This window comes from Stylophora pistillata, chromosome 10 (genome assembly GCF_964205215.1).
Source record: "Stylophora pistillata chromosome 10, jaStyPist1.2, whole genome shotgun sequence".
Lineage (NCBI taxonomy): Eukaryota > Metazoa > Cnidaria > Anthozoa > Scleractinia > Pocilloporidae > Stylophora > Stylophora pistillata.
This window is the reverse complement of record NC_142528.1, coordinates 29394519-29409651: the sequence shown is the minus strand read 5'-3', so window position 1 is coordinate 29409651 and position 15133 is coordinate 29394519. Positions and strand designations below refer to the sequence as shown.

The following is a 15133-nucleotide window of genomic DNA, read 5'->3' as shown; positions in this document are numbered from 1 at the left end:
CGTCAACGTCATCTCAACCGTATAACGACCGGAAATGTTGACAAACAAAACTCGAAATGTTATTGTTTGTAAAGTTATTTTCGTATTTTCCGCGTGAAAAACAGAAATAAAGTGGAGTTTACACCAACTATGGAGCGTAAAGATAATTGCATTAACGCCATCTCAACCATAAACGACCGGAAATGATCACAAACAGAAACTGAATATTATTGTTTGTAAGATTGTTTTCGTGAAGAAGGACGTATTAAACAGTTGTTACTTCTCTGCTTCGTGCATAATGTCAGGTATGCAATTTAATACTGCATATATAGTACCATAACTGACCGATGGTTTTAGTATTGACCGATATTTTCCATTGACTCGAGACTGAAGTTTGTTATGTCTATTAGGATAGGATATTTTCCCGCAATCTCATTGTGTTTCCTTCCGTAGGAAAACTAGATGAATTTAAGCATAGGGTTTGAATGTTAGATATTTTCTACTTTTAGGTAAAGATTTTCGTGTTGGTCGTTTATTTACTTCCATTTTCATTTGTTTATTCAAGTTTCATTAAGCGTGTTACAGGTAACTACTCATCACGCAAGCTAGTTGAATATAATCAAGGATCACCGTTAGCGGTTGATAATCAGGACACATTATATAAACAGAACCAGCTCATTTAAGCAACCGTTTGCATCACTAGCACTTGAAAAATGAAAGAAGAGGAAAAGGTAGGATTTTTTTTCAGTTTCTCCACCGTATTGAAGCGTTTTTCAGTTCAATTCAGGAACTTAACTCTAAATTTTGACTTCCACTGCCATGAGGTTTGTGTCGCTCAACTGCGATAAATCATATGGTTCCTCTACACAAATCTATGAAAGGCGTAGATTGGGTAAAGTACTTTGCTGAAAATTCCCTCATTACCTTTTGTAGTACTTAAAGGCGATTTCAAGACCAGGCATTCGAAATCGTATCGCGTGTGCATATTATCTCTAAATTGCATCGACAATCATCGTACAATGACCATCGTACTGTACATCGCTTAGTCTATTTAGAGTCGTAGATTTTTCATTCCTACGAATATTCTTTAAAACTGTGAGTTATCGCTCCTGTGAAAAGTAAAAAAGTGTTTTGATAAAATAAGTAGTAAAAATTTAAGGGTTGAGCGTGCTAAGGATAATGACCGACTGGCAATTAAACCGGAACTTGTGGGCATTTACTGAAGCGTGACGCACGTGGACCATTGTTAACTGCTGGTTTATTATCTTCTCGGTTAGCTCTGAAATAAAAGACTTTTTTTAGCACTTTCTCGTGGAGATGTCTCAAGGTCATATTTTCAGCTAACAATATCTGTCATATTTTCCTTTCGTGTCAAACCGAAAGGAACTTGCTATTATTCCTCACACATGTCTATTAAGGAAATATTTCAAGGCGATGTTTTAAAACGGATTTCCGACTGATGAGATTCATCATTTAAGTAAGACAGAAAATTAAAACTCCGTGATGGGGGTATAACTTGTTTTGTCTCAAACGGAATTTTGAGAGCGTGAAACAGGTTGTTTTGCTGAAAAATAAACAACAATGAGTGAGGTTGATATTAGAGCACAAATACATATTAGGTGGGTTCACACTAGACCCTCAAGTGCACTTCAAGTGCACTTCAAGAGGACTTGAGTCCAACTGCGCTTAGAACGTACTTGAAGTGCACTTCAGTTCTTTCTGTCGAAACAACGTTCACACGTTCACATGCAGTTTTCGCGGAAAAATTGTCTAAGTTGTGGAATCATATTTCGCGGAAAATTGCTGCAGTTCTTGGTTTTAAAGCCAGACTGATCACTATGCGACCACGGAGGTTGAAGATTATTTTGACATTAATGTTTATCTTGTTCAACTTGTTGGTAAGACGAGCTAGTTTTATTCATGTAAGCATTCTCCACGTAATTTCTCCGCTACAAGAAACTTTACTTTTTCGTTGTCGAAGAGGGCTGTAACTCAACATGATGGTCCTGTAGTGCCGGTGAACTTGACAAACTCCTGCTTTGAATAGGCTCAAAGGAGTAAACAGAAGGAGTAAATTGCATTTCGTTTCTAATACCGAATGCACTAAGCTACGTTGCGTCTGTAAATAAAATTAAAAAGGAAAATAATTTCATTGCTTTGCCCTTCACGGGTACTGAAAGATTCCAATGATCCAAGAAAAGCCCTCGCGTATTTGGTAAAGGATGAAAAAGGCAGAACCTACATTAAACTGATGTCCAGGAGATCATCCGGATTTACCATTTGATTTACCATTTGATTTACCATTTGCCTGAAAAACGCCATGATACTGCCGCAAAGCGAGCCACCTTTATATTAAAGTGGTCAGTTTTCAGCTTTTCGCAATAATCGCGCGCGTTTCGGGAAACATTCCCATCTACGAATGATTGACAAGTCATTAATTAGCTTTAAACCCGTTGATTGGACAAGTGCACTCTCAAGAAAGGTGTCGACCACACTTGAGAGTGTACTTCGGGGCTTTGATCTTTTCTGGTTTCCTAGACGACTAAGTACGATCAGTCAAGTGAAACGGTTTGAAGCAGAACCCGTTCACACACAAGTTCGTCTCAAGTGCACTTAAAATGCCCCTCAAGTGCACTTGAAATGTCTAGTATGAACCCACCTATTGATTAGCATGTGACGGAAGTTTCCGTGATACTCTTCCCTCTGTGGAAATCTTCAAACGAGTGTGTAAATTTCGCAAATTCGCCATTGTCTAACATCACTTAGAAAACTAATATCTTTCTTTTGACTATGATCTCTTTTTTTATTTTTATATCTTAAAAAGAGCCCCCTTAAACTAAATTTATTGGATCCAAGAATCTATGTCAATTTGTCAATTTAGAACTGATGTCATGGCTTATTTTCAAATCCAGCAATACATTGCTTTTAAAATTTGCCAACATTAACGACCCGTAATACTCTTTAAGACTAAAATATTAATGTCTTCCTTGTTCGGTCATTTTAAAATTTACTTGGGTTGCCTAATATGTTTGAGTTTATTTTCGCATGTCCAGCAAATCTAACACACGTTTCAATGGTCAATCTGACTCCATTGATCATATAAAAAGGTTTCACAAATACTAAAAGCATAAGTTCAACCACCAAGGTTGAACTTATGCGCAGTGGACCTGAAATAAATGCGACTCCAAAATAAACCGAGACACTAAAATGTTTGATGTGGCCGGTGTAAAAAGATGTCTGCTGCCACACCGTAAAGACAAACTCTCGAACTCGATAAGAAGACTCAATCTTATCAGTTCAAACGGAGATCCCTTCCAACTACTTACAAATGCGGGGTTTCTGAAGGTGTATATCAACTTCCTCTTGACGGTGTGATAGAGGATATGGAGAAATTTTCTAATTTCTCATGAGAACGATTTCGTGTCATAAATACAATTAACAATGTGCAAAATTCATTACCTTGGGGCTTTTCACAAGAAATATTAAACTGATACCAGACAGCTCATATCCTATCCACTACTTATTGCATCAATGATGAATCTGAAATGCAATGGGGGTTTCTCATTATAAGTTATAAGTTAAAGACTCCCTTAGTTTTATCTCTGTTGCAAAGAAGCAAGATACAGAAAATAAAGTACGGGCACCCTAACTTGTACACTACTTTTAAATTGTTGTCAGCCGCAATCGGTAGAACTTCCGTGCTTGTCTTTGAACTAATTCATACAATACAGAATGAATTGTATCTCACAATTATAGTTTGCAGCCATCAGGATTTGACCAAAATCAGCTGTAAAATGCTAGTGGTTATCTGTGTAGTTTTCTTCTTTCTTGATCAACAAATTGGGGCCGTGGGAAGCAGATGTTCATCAGCTGAAGATGCGACCAAACGTAAGTTCCTCTAGTCTGAAATACCCGTGAATTATTTTAACAACCCTAGGCTAAATCTCAAGTATCTTTAAATTCTCCCAGTTTTGATCTAGTGTAGCTACTGCTGTTATGATACGCCACCAGGCACCTTGGAAGAAACATGATTATCAGAAAAAATTTCAAAAACCTTAATGCTGCATGCATGCTTAGTTCAGCTTTTTGCCTACCTAAAACGGTAATAGAGAGAAATCAAAGAAATCTTAGTTCAAGCTATCATATTCCTGGCTATATGGCTGGAAATTTCTAAGGACTAAAAGAGCAACCACTGTCTTTAACCACAGAATTTTATTGCGTTTACTGTCCATCTGGTCGAAAGGCCAATCCCCCATCTGCAGACCATTACAGTGTTATTCTAGTTTCTTTTATTCACGATAAATTTATAATGCATGGAGTCCTAACATTCTTGTTTAACACGCTTTTATTTTAGCATTTTCAACAGTGCCAGTTGTGGAAATGAACAACTTGGAATTCCCGAATGAGCACGTTCTTCCAACTGGCTACAATATAACAGTCGTTTGTACAAGCAATAAACCAGCTCATCGGAATGGGAGATACTTCAAACCCTACTGGATACAGTATTTTTTCAATAATGACTACAAGAGACACTTGAGTTGTGGTGGTGGCTATCTGGATTCACATTACGAAAATTCAAAAGTGTGCAATTACTTTATTCAAAATGCCACCGAGAAGAACTCTGGCAATTACACCTGCATCGCAACCAATGAATATGGCTGCACAACAGAAACGATGGCGTTGAAGTTTAAAAGTAACATTTTCTATTAATGTCACTATATAGCTATACAGTATAACAAATGAAGTAGCTCACATTTAGTTTCGTATCTTGAAGAATTTTTCGTGGGTTACATTTATTTATTAATTACTAAGTCACTAAAAAACTTTGTGGTTACAAAACCACGAAGATGCATTAATTTGAATTAACGGGTAAATGGAAAATAAGAGAAATTAAAAAATGTGCAGTTACTTTATTCAAAATGCCACCGAGAAGAACTCTAGCAGTTATGTCTGCATCGCAACCAATCAATATGGCTGCACAATAGAAACGATGGCGTTGACGTTTAAAAGTAACATTTCTTATTATTACTTTGTAGTTATGCAGCATAATAAATGAGGTGGCCCACATTTAGTTCGGTATCTGTATTACATTTCATTTGATACAACACTTATCTTGAAGAATTTTATGTGGATTACATTTATTTATCATATGAATTACTAAGTCGCCAAAATAACTGTGGTTACAAAACCACGAGGATGCATCAATTTGAATTGACAGTTGAATTAAAAATCACTGATAACAATATCATATCACAGTGGTCATGAGGGGAAGTGTGTAATTCGACGTTTGTTTTCTTTAATTTTAAGTTTTTTAATTGCTTTTCCTTCTTTAATCACAGAGCCATCGCCCCCGCTTTTTAGTCATCACCAGCCTGGTAAAGTCAACTTTCTAAAATCGAGTAGGGCCAAACTCAGCTGTAATGCATCAGGTGTTCCCGGCCCCTTCATCGCTTGGTTCAAAGACGGTGATCGCCTTGCAAGTTCTTCCGTAAAAGGGTCTCAAAGTTATTCAATATTGAATTTTGAGTCTGTCCAACCTTATAACCAAGGACAGTATTGGTGCGAGGCAAACAGCACTGAGGGACGAAGCACATCAGCCACTGTGAACCTAACAGGTACTGAAACGTTTCACATAGCATAATAGTCACAATAACGTCCAAACTATTCATCACAACGATTTTGTATCCGTTGATGTTGCTTTTAGTTGTGTGGAAACCAGAGTTCTCCATTCATCCCCAAGACAACACTAAGTATTTTGACGACGATGCCACCAACGTGTTCATTAGTTTCTCGTGTGCAGCAAATGGCTCCCCTCTTCCTGTGATCAGCTGGTTAGAAAACAACTCCAAAGTAGATGATGATAAAGCGATTCAAAAGGATAACATCTCCATCCTCACTTTGGTATTTAATGAGGGAACAGAAAAGCACTGCAAATATCGCTGCGTCGCTAAAAACTCGTTGGGAAACACGTCTTCTCAAGAAGCCACTCTGATGATCACAAAAAGACGTAAAAATCATTCGACAATAGAGGGTAAGCTGACAGCTCAGATTATAATTAATATATTAGACTATGGCGGGCAGCAATCTGAAGAGATCATACTTCCTCTTTTAGTTACAAAATATAATCTCCAAAATACCTCTTAAACGTAGGTTGGAATCCGTGCAAGAATTATTTTTTTTCTCTTTTGCGAAAGTCATGATGCGAGTTAAGCGACATAAGGCAAACTCAATTCGAAAGGCTAGAGTTTGGATCTTATCTATTTGTCAGAGACCTATCACACATCCCTGGTTTGGGGTTTTTATCCATGAGCTACTTCAGCGACCCTTAGAGTATTTTTTTCCTAGCGAAAACTCACCTCCTTCTTAGTAACAGAGTGCTCTACTGGTGCGTTTTCTTAAACATACAGGAGCATATTTTATACAGTTGGATAGTTTTCGTTAAATCTCGCAATTTCAACTGCAGATAACACAGAACTTAATGATAATGGGTCTGCAATCATTTGGTCCACCGTGATAACTGGGGGTTCAGTTCTTATCATGATCATCATAGTTCTTCTTGTCATCAAGTGGAGAATGGACATTAGATCAAATTACCAACTAGACCAGGAGGTAGGTGCTCAATTCGCCAAATCATTGCCTTTGGTTATTTTTTCAATAATCATCCTGACATTGTTCTAGTTTCTCCTCGCAAACAAAGACCTGCGATTGTTCCCACCATTGATACGCGCCAAAATTCATTTTTTGCTTTAAAAAATGCAACTGAGTTGAACAATCTGGACTTGATTGGTTTTACGAGGCTCAAAAGAGATGCACTCAGCCAAAAAAACTCATCAGAGGTGCAATATAATCTGTCTTTTGTCAAATCAGGCTTTTAAAAGGACCGAAGAGGCTTTTGAGATAAAAATCACGAACACAAAGGATACGATAAATCAGCTACGAAACAGCCTGTCTACATTAACCGATGATGGTCAACTCCCGGATCCATCTGCTACTGGAGAAAACGGTGTCGTTGAAAGCGAAATTTATTTGCAATTAATGGCAGTTGACAGAAACTGGGAGATCCCCAGGGATAGACTCACTATCTCAGAGGAGAAACTTGGCAGAGGAGAGTTTGGAGAGGTTAAGAAAGGAATTTACCTAAGAACTGATGGAAATGAACTTTCAGTAGCGGTGAAAACTCTGAAAGGTTGGTAAATCATTCCACGTAATTGAGATTTTAATGATCAAGGATACATCCTTCAGAGGGTGTTGACAGAAGTTAAATCTCACCTCCACAACTCCCTCTAAAGTAATTTACAGTGGTGTACAGGTCGCATAATGAACAGCAGCAGACATGTTCACAATCAACTGCGAATTGAAGTGATGAGGCTAATGATGACAAAGAACAGGACATCAAACTGCAAAGAAAATGACAGAAACCCAAAAACTTGGGGAAATTTTCAAGATCAGTATTTTGCAGCGTGCCAACTTAAACTATAATTACTAACTTTTCAAACCCAGAGTCATAAGAACGTCATACATACCTTTTGATTGTGAAAGTCCTAAGGCAGTTTGTAGCCACTATATCATGTAATACCTTTTGTACCACGAATTCTTTGACAGATAACAAAGACAGACAGCAGCGAATGGCGCTTATCAAAGAACTGGAGACACTTATCCAAGTTGGTCGCCATCCGAATATTGTCAGTTTGGTTGGAGCTTGCACTTTTGAAGGTAAGGGATGGGCGATTTAAAAAGTTACAAGGAACGTTGGAGGGCAACTTATGTCAACGAAAATTTGTGTGGGGGAGATCGATAAATAAGCTACTAGATAAAAGAATTGTACTATGGGTACAGAGCCACCTTATTATATCGATGACTTACGGAAGCCACTTTATGCCATGATTGACAATGTACAAAAACTCGCCCTAAAACACTACTTACCTTGATATCGGGAGAGAAATATGCACAGACTTCCGCTTTAAGCACCGGTCAATACAGGTGGAAGAAAAAACAAACACGTCGTTGGAAGGTGACCGCGACCGCTCAATAGACAAGTGAAAATTATTTTGAATGAAGGGAAAAAAACTCGGGACTATGACAACCGACAGCTTTTAGGTTGGACAGTATTACGAGAGGCTGTGGTGTCTCCGTGGTAAGCGTGTCTGTACAAAAACAAATTGAGGTAAGGATTTATTGATTGATTTGTGTTGAGTAACGTTATCAGTATGGGCATTTAGAAAATATTCAATGAAGCCTTACATCTAGAGTGAGCGGTGCAATGTGGTGTTTAAAAGCACTGTAAGTTTTCTCAGCAAAATATGATTTGACGTTTCTTTTTTTACTTCAAGAGCCACTTTGCGTCGTCATTGAATTTGTCTCTGGCGGAAGTCTTGATAAGTTACTTCAAGGCAGTCGCGTCCAAAACCAACAAGTTGATCCATATGTAAACATATGGTCGAGGCTGACTGAGAGAGAATTATTGAGGATTGCTTCAGACGTCTCAAGTGGCATGAGACACTTGGAAAGTAAACAGGTTTGTTCATGCATTCGTAAGTGAGGCGCATTTTGTTTTTTGAAATACTTTTGGTAATACTTTCGTTATCATTAAGTATCTGAATAGCTTCGAATTGCTATAGTGCGAATGGAAAAGTCAAAAGAAAATGTCAAAATAGAAAAAAACATTGAAAATAAAGCAATGATAAACAAACTATAAATCCAACATATTAAAACACAGAAAATTATGTAGAGCTACTAATGGAGCAAATGTAACAATAGAAACACAATTGATAAGAATTGAGGTCACCCAATGGCTAGTACTAATTATAAATATAATGACACTTTCATAAGTGCGCATGACTAGGAAACAATACTAAATTTCCTTAATCTGTGGTTCAGTGCATTCATCGCGACTTGGCATGCAGGAATGTTCTTGTTGGAAAAGGACTGATAGCGAAGGTGGCTGATTTTGGAATGGCACGTGACGTATCTGCAGATGGGCAGTACATCAAGACAACAGAGGTACATATTTCACTTATCAATTTACTTTGCCTCTCAATCATTCTTCCTTACCACAACAGACGTACAGAGCTACATTTGAATGTATATCTAAAAATGTTGAGCTCACTTTGGGTGGAAAGCCGGTTTGCTTGTATAGCACACACTCTTCTTCAAAATAACTATTGATTCTCTGCAAACCACCTATTAACAGCGACCATAACATAAACGACGAACCTCACATAAAGACTTCACTACACCGATAAATCCTTTCTGAATAGTCAAAACAGTCTTCGGAATCGGGATTCGGTTCACACGAATTAGACTTGCAGCAATAAGATAACAATGAACTTTGTATTTAACAAATGGTAAACACCACAGCGTACACTATTGAGTTATGGATGCACGCGGGAGGTTGCTAAGCACGAAAGAAGCGTAAGAGTCGCTTGAGGCGAACTATTAGAATCGTGACTTTGCGCGTATCTAATAGTTCTAGAATTCGTCTGCCAGGAAATAGTCTTCATTCTTGGTGCCACGTTCCTCTCAACGCCCTAGTTTTTTCACGTAGCATAGGCAATAAAAAACGAAGCGCAACTTCTTTTAGTCAGAGATTGTTAGCGAAGTTACACCGCTACTGAGCTACGATCAGAGGATCCATGTTGCTGCCTTTTTTAGTGTATTTCGCTGTCTCTCTCTCACCTTTTCGAGCGAGTCGTCAACCAAAGTGCGTAAGTTTTTATTTGCTAAGTTGCGATTGTTTGTCTTTTCGCTATCATGAAGGGTTTCATTCAGTATCTAGGTTTATTGCCGTGAAATCGCGTTCACGGCTGCTCAGGCTTATTGTCAAGTTACTTTCTAAGTCTTACTTTCTAAGTCTAAATGTCATATGATTGCCAAGTTGTGATTCTTTTACGCTGTATTTAGTTGTTTGCAAGATAGTCGTCAATGTCTTCGGTCGTTACGACAACAGTTGTTATCGCCTCAGTTTACTAGTACAAGTATCAATTGTCACGTCTGTCACACGCTATGGTCTCGTTAATTTATTATAAGTGTTCTATTCTGTTAGATTTGTATTTTATACCTTATCTAAGGGAACGTATTCTCAACTATCGCTTTTCAGGTCGAACCTACTTATATCATCGCTACATCTACTTATGCGACTACTACATCTACTTGTACCACACGCGATCCACTGGTTTTCGCGATTTCGTCAGTCGCCACGTATTGTGAACTAGATCCATGGGCTTGATCTGTCATTAAATCAGTTTGAATCTATCAAGTGGAGTTCGAATATCTCGCACCGCGCCACCCCTGTAGTTGTTTAAGATTTGAGTAAGAAGCAACTTCGAGAATCTTTACAATTACACTAACTTCCTAAACTTTCTCCTAGGGACGTGTTCCATGGCTATGGATGTCAATGGAAGCATTGAGGGGAACTTGTACAATAAAAGGAGACGTGTAAGTTATCGGTATTCTCAGAGTGAAATTTGACTTTAAAGTACCTCAAAATACTTCATAATTTCTAAGGCTTATCATTATACTTTACTTCTTCATAGGTGGTCATTTGGAGTAACCCTGTGGGAGATAGTTACTCTCGGTAGGTAAAACCTTACTTGCATTGTTAGAATTATATTTGAAATGAAGTAAGTAAGTGTACAGGATGAAAAAAAACAGACACTACCAGCTTTCCCCCAAACCCAGTCCTCACAGACGTTTATACTGCCACCAGGCCTTCATTATCAACGCTGTAGGACGCGCGTTTCTCCCACCGCGGGAAGATTTGAGACGAGTCAAGACCCCCCCCCGCAGACCTCTCGCGGGCTGGCGTTCCTCAAGGCCTTTTGCTTTTCCGCGGGCGAGAAAACGCTCGTTCCAAAACACTAATGATGAGGGCTGGCTTACAGACTAAAATAGGTCAGGAATTGACACCCTAGTTTAAAACCATCCATCAATGATGTGAGTGCATGCCAAAAAACGTTTTGGAAAAAAAACCGAAATAGAATTATTAAGATGCTCTCCTAACAATTCATAGCATTCCTCATAAGGATTTTATTATCTAATGAGATGCTGGGGTATTACCATCAAAATTTTATCATGATGCATGTGATTGTTTTGTTCTCAGGAGAACTACCGTACAAGGACATTAAGGGAATTTTAGAGCTTCACGAATTGCTGGAGGAAGGAGCAAGATTACCAAAACCACCGCATTGTTCCGATGAGCTGTGAGTCAGATGCTTTTAGCCTCGAAGTTTGTTTGTCAGATTATATCAGTTTTTTCCTTCATTCTGCGTCTTGTCCTGATGTAATTGTGTAGTTGATCGCTATATGCTTTAATTTCAAGGGTTTTCTTTTCACCAATCACCTTTTGTTTCCTTCAAGTGACCAATCCACTCGCAAGTTCTATTCTGCATTATTTCATTGTGTCTTTATCGCTCATTGTGGAGTAATTTCTCACCAAATGCTTGATTTTAGTATTCCGATGAAACCACAATATCAATAAGCGTACTTTACTGTAAACTTCGATTGCAACTGCCGGATCAGTATGAAAGCAACGTTTATTTTCGGGGGTCTAAGTTTGGCACGACATTAATTATAACCCACTATTTGAGTCAAGCTTCATGTCATTAGGTCAATAAGTGTTTTATACCTTACTTTTTAGTTATAACATCATGTTAGGCTGTTGGCAGAGGAACCCTGACGAGCGTCCATCATTTGATCAACTTTGTGAGATGCTAGAGGAGCTTTTACAGCAAGAAACTGTGAGTGGGCCCGAAAAGCTCAATGGTCCATCTAACAGTTGCGGGCTCGGATACCAAACCTTAGATCAGGAGTGAGGCTAAGGGTGACCTTGTTATGATATAGAAGTTACTGCGTTTTAAAAGTAAATTACTTTGTTACTATTCTGTCTAGATACTGGTCTCTGTCACAACAAGGTCACCTTTAGCCTCACTCCAAATCAAAGGCTTGGCAACTAAGTACACTACTGTAAAATGGCCCAATGAGGTTCGTCTTCCTTTTCCTGTTTTTGTGAATTTCGTCCCGATTTTGTTTTCATTTCCTATCAGATAGATGGGCACATACAATATACTGCTGTGTGCACTTTGGCTTTGAAACCAACGATATTTATTTTTTCTGAGGTTTCTCCAAGGAACAGAGAAAACTTACATGGTAGAATCCACTTCCCATTTTCGTCAACAATTAATCTACAGACTATGTTAAATCATTGAATTTGGAGCATTTAGAGTTTCCTTTAATACCAAGGGAAAGGCGTTATTCTATTATTCAAGGCCTTGTTTATCGAGGACATGGAAAAAACAGGTTAATTCGATCGATGGGAAGAATTTTTAAATCGTAACTATATATTTCACAAAGCGAGTGTTCTCTATATGCGTTACTTTTCCAGAGAACATACATCAATGTTACTTACTTCGAGGAACAAAACAAGGAGGAAACAGACGTTCGACACAAATGAAGGTTCTTGCCATGAAAGAGCGAAATTGAAGATCGAAGAGTTTGTCACTTAGAAAACGTAAAGATACTTCAATGCCACTTAAGACGCCAGTCAGATGGAGGTCCTGTTTTTCGTTTCTCATCCATCGTTTGCTTTGCCAACGCCGGGGGAGAAATAACAAGTTCATTACTTCAGGAATAGAAGGGGAAAGGGGGATGTGGAATACTGCAATTTGGATGTTCGAGTAAACGTGTTTATGAACACTTTTTCTTATGATTGTTTTGTTAGCTCAAATCTGGCGAGCTTTCATTCTAAGTTAGTTATACCTATTCATGTAAATTGAAATTTTTCTCGAAACATAGCCTTCTATAAAGGTATTTTGCTGGCAGGCGTAAGAAGATGTGAGTAAAAGAAATTCAAGATAGTCAACCAGCAACCACAATTTAACGTAGCCTAGAGGCTAATTACATCTGGTATTTACTTTAAAGTATCGTCCCCCGGCTATGATAAATTCATAATGATAACGGTGTATCCTTGTTTTAACTTTAGTAGCTGACTTTGCCTGTTATCAGACAAAAGAATTTAACAAAGTTGAAATTAAATTCAACGTTTTAACACCTTTTTTCTTGAAAACACATTTTCATGGGACCTTCAAAGACGTGATCACAGTTCATCGTTGCATGAAAAATCGCAGATGTTCATAAGTAATGTAAAACAATGACCTCTTTTTACTTAAATTGAAACTTGACAAGCTGTAATGAGATCCACAATAAAACTGAATGGAAAATTAATGACTGTCTGGGTTTCTAGAGATTAGTTAATTCAAATCACTTTCCACCTTTGCCTTTCTTTGAGGATTTATTTAATTTGCCTCTCACAAGTATTCTGAACTGGTAATGTCTCCGAACGATTTGTATAGTTTCAGCAGCTTGACTCTGTTTTCTTTCCTCTTCTATCTCTCTCGCTTTCTCCTCTTCAGCGACACGTCGCTCCTCGATAATGGCGCCGTGTTGTTCCTCTAAGATTGAGAAACGCTCTTGAAGTTGCCCGAGTTGATTCTTGTAAAGGTCGAATTCGTCCTGGAAGTCATAATCTTAAGGTTACAGGAGTTAGGGTTCGGGTTATAACTCAGTCATTTTTTCCGGATCCCTGCTCCCTCCCGTCGGCTTAGGTGAACATTCAGTAACCTATTGGCAGGTTTCTTCGGCCAAAAATTGTCAACGGTCTGGCCGTTTTGACATGCTAATGTGTATAATGAGGATTGCTTGGATAGGTATGTGATAGGCCAATGTGTAAATATTCAGTTTAGCTCATTGACCTCTTATGCCTTACAAGTACGCGTTTGCTCCGCCGACACGTCAAGGGTGAGAACTTAACCCATAAAGGCAAAATGCCTTTACACCTACAGTACGAATTCTACTGTGTTCAAGTATTACATAAACTTAGTAAACCGGGAGATTAATAAACCTTACAGAGGAAGGTATTATATATATCTTATTAACCAAGCGCGAAGGCCGTACTGGGAGAATATCCGCCGGAGGTCTTGACAGTACGGACCGAGCGCAGAGAGGTCCGTACAAAAAAGACCGAGGGCTGATATTCTTCCAGTTCGGTCCCGAGCAAGCTTGGTTAATAAGAGATTTATTATACGTCTGAAGTTCAAAGGGACACAAGTGCGATATCATTCGGGACCATTCGGGACAGTGCCCGGTCCAATACTTAGAGAATATTGAACCGGCAATAGAGCATTTCGATTGGTTGATTTTAGTTATTGTCCCTCTGACTGCCCGAGTCGTGTCATAAGAGTCCAGGATACAACATCTAAAGTTTGAACATCCCAAAAGGTGGTGGGACGAAGTGAAGCGTCTGAGTGAAGCAAAGACCAAGAATGGCGATTTATGTGGTCAAATTAATGCAGATCACGTTCCAGACCTTTCCCAAGAGGAGCAGGCTAATTCCATCAACTCGGCCTTCCTTTCACCTCCAGAGGAATATAAGTTGCCAGCTCCGCTTGAATGTCTCCCTTTAGAGGATATTCCAGAGATCTTATGTGTCTCGGGAGAACACGTTCAAAGGACGCAACTGAAAGTCAACCGCATTAAAGTTGCCGGACCGGACACAATCCCGGACTCAAGGACTCAAGGAGTACCCTGATATCCTGGCCTTTCCGGTCACGGAGATTCGAAATGCTTCTTATCGTCAACAGCGCCTCCCATCTCTTTGGAAAATGACTGATATCTCACCCGTCACGAAAAAGGTCCCTGGTGACTGATCGACGGTAAGAACCCCACTTTTCGACTATCGGAAGCATTCGATATAATAGAACATTCTATATTAGTCAACAGATTACGTAATCTAAGAGTGCCATAACGTATAATTAACTGGATCATTGATGTTTTGGTCTAATCGATCTCAAAGAATCAAGTTAGCAAAAAGTTGTTATTCCGAGTGGGGCCTAGTCTCCTCCGGGGTACCGGCAGGGTATACCAAATCGGGCCCATCGCTTTTTTACTGATGACAAATGATTTAGATGTAAACACGCCACATCTATAGAAATTTGCAGATGCCACTTTATCATCCGAAGCGTTCCGAAAGGGAATATCAGTAATGCACAGAGAATAGTCAATCAGGTTGTTGAGTGGTTGCATGTTAATAGAGTACAACTCAACCCTGATAACTGCAACGAGCTCCGAATCTCTTTTGCCCAAAATCTAGTTGAACTGGATG

General features: G+C 38.9%; 1 protein-coding gene across 4 annotated transcripts; it reads left to right on the top strand.

Moving 5' to 3' along the window:
* The first annotated feature begins 185 nt into the window (after positions 1–185).
* LOC111332637 (fibroblast growth factor receptor 1) lies at positions 186–13197 on the top strand. Of its 4 annotated transcripts, none has more exons than XM_022938019.2 (15): positions 186–284; positions 3736–3867; positions 4334–4672; positions 5319–5594; positions 5684–6010; positions 6443–6588; positions 6847–7165; positions 7582–7692; positions 8310–8494; positions 8857–8979; positions 10346–10413; positions 10512–10552; positions 11078–11177; positions 11615–11714; positions 12359–13197. In XM_022938019.2, the coding sequence occupies exons 1-15, from the start codon at positions 278–280 to the stop codon at positions 12425–12427; spliced, it is 2343 nt and encodes a 780-aa protein (XP_022793754.1). In that variant the 5' UTR covers positions 186–277; the 3' UTR covers positions 12428–13197. The 4 variants fall into 4 exon arrangements, with proteins under 4 accessions (XP_022793754.1, XP_022793755.1, XP_022793752.1 ...); XM_022938020.2 differs by having other exon boundaries at positions 198–710; XM_022938017.2 differs by lacking the exon at positions 186–284 and having other exon boundaries at positions 2062–3867.
* The last annotated feature ends 1936 nt before the right edge of the window (positions 13198–15133 follow it).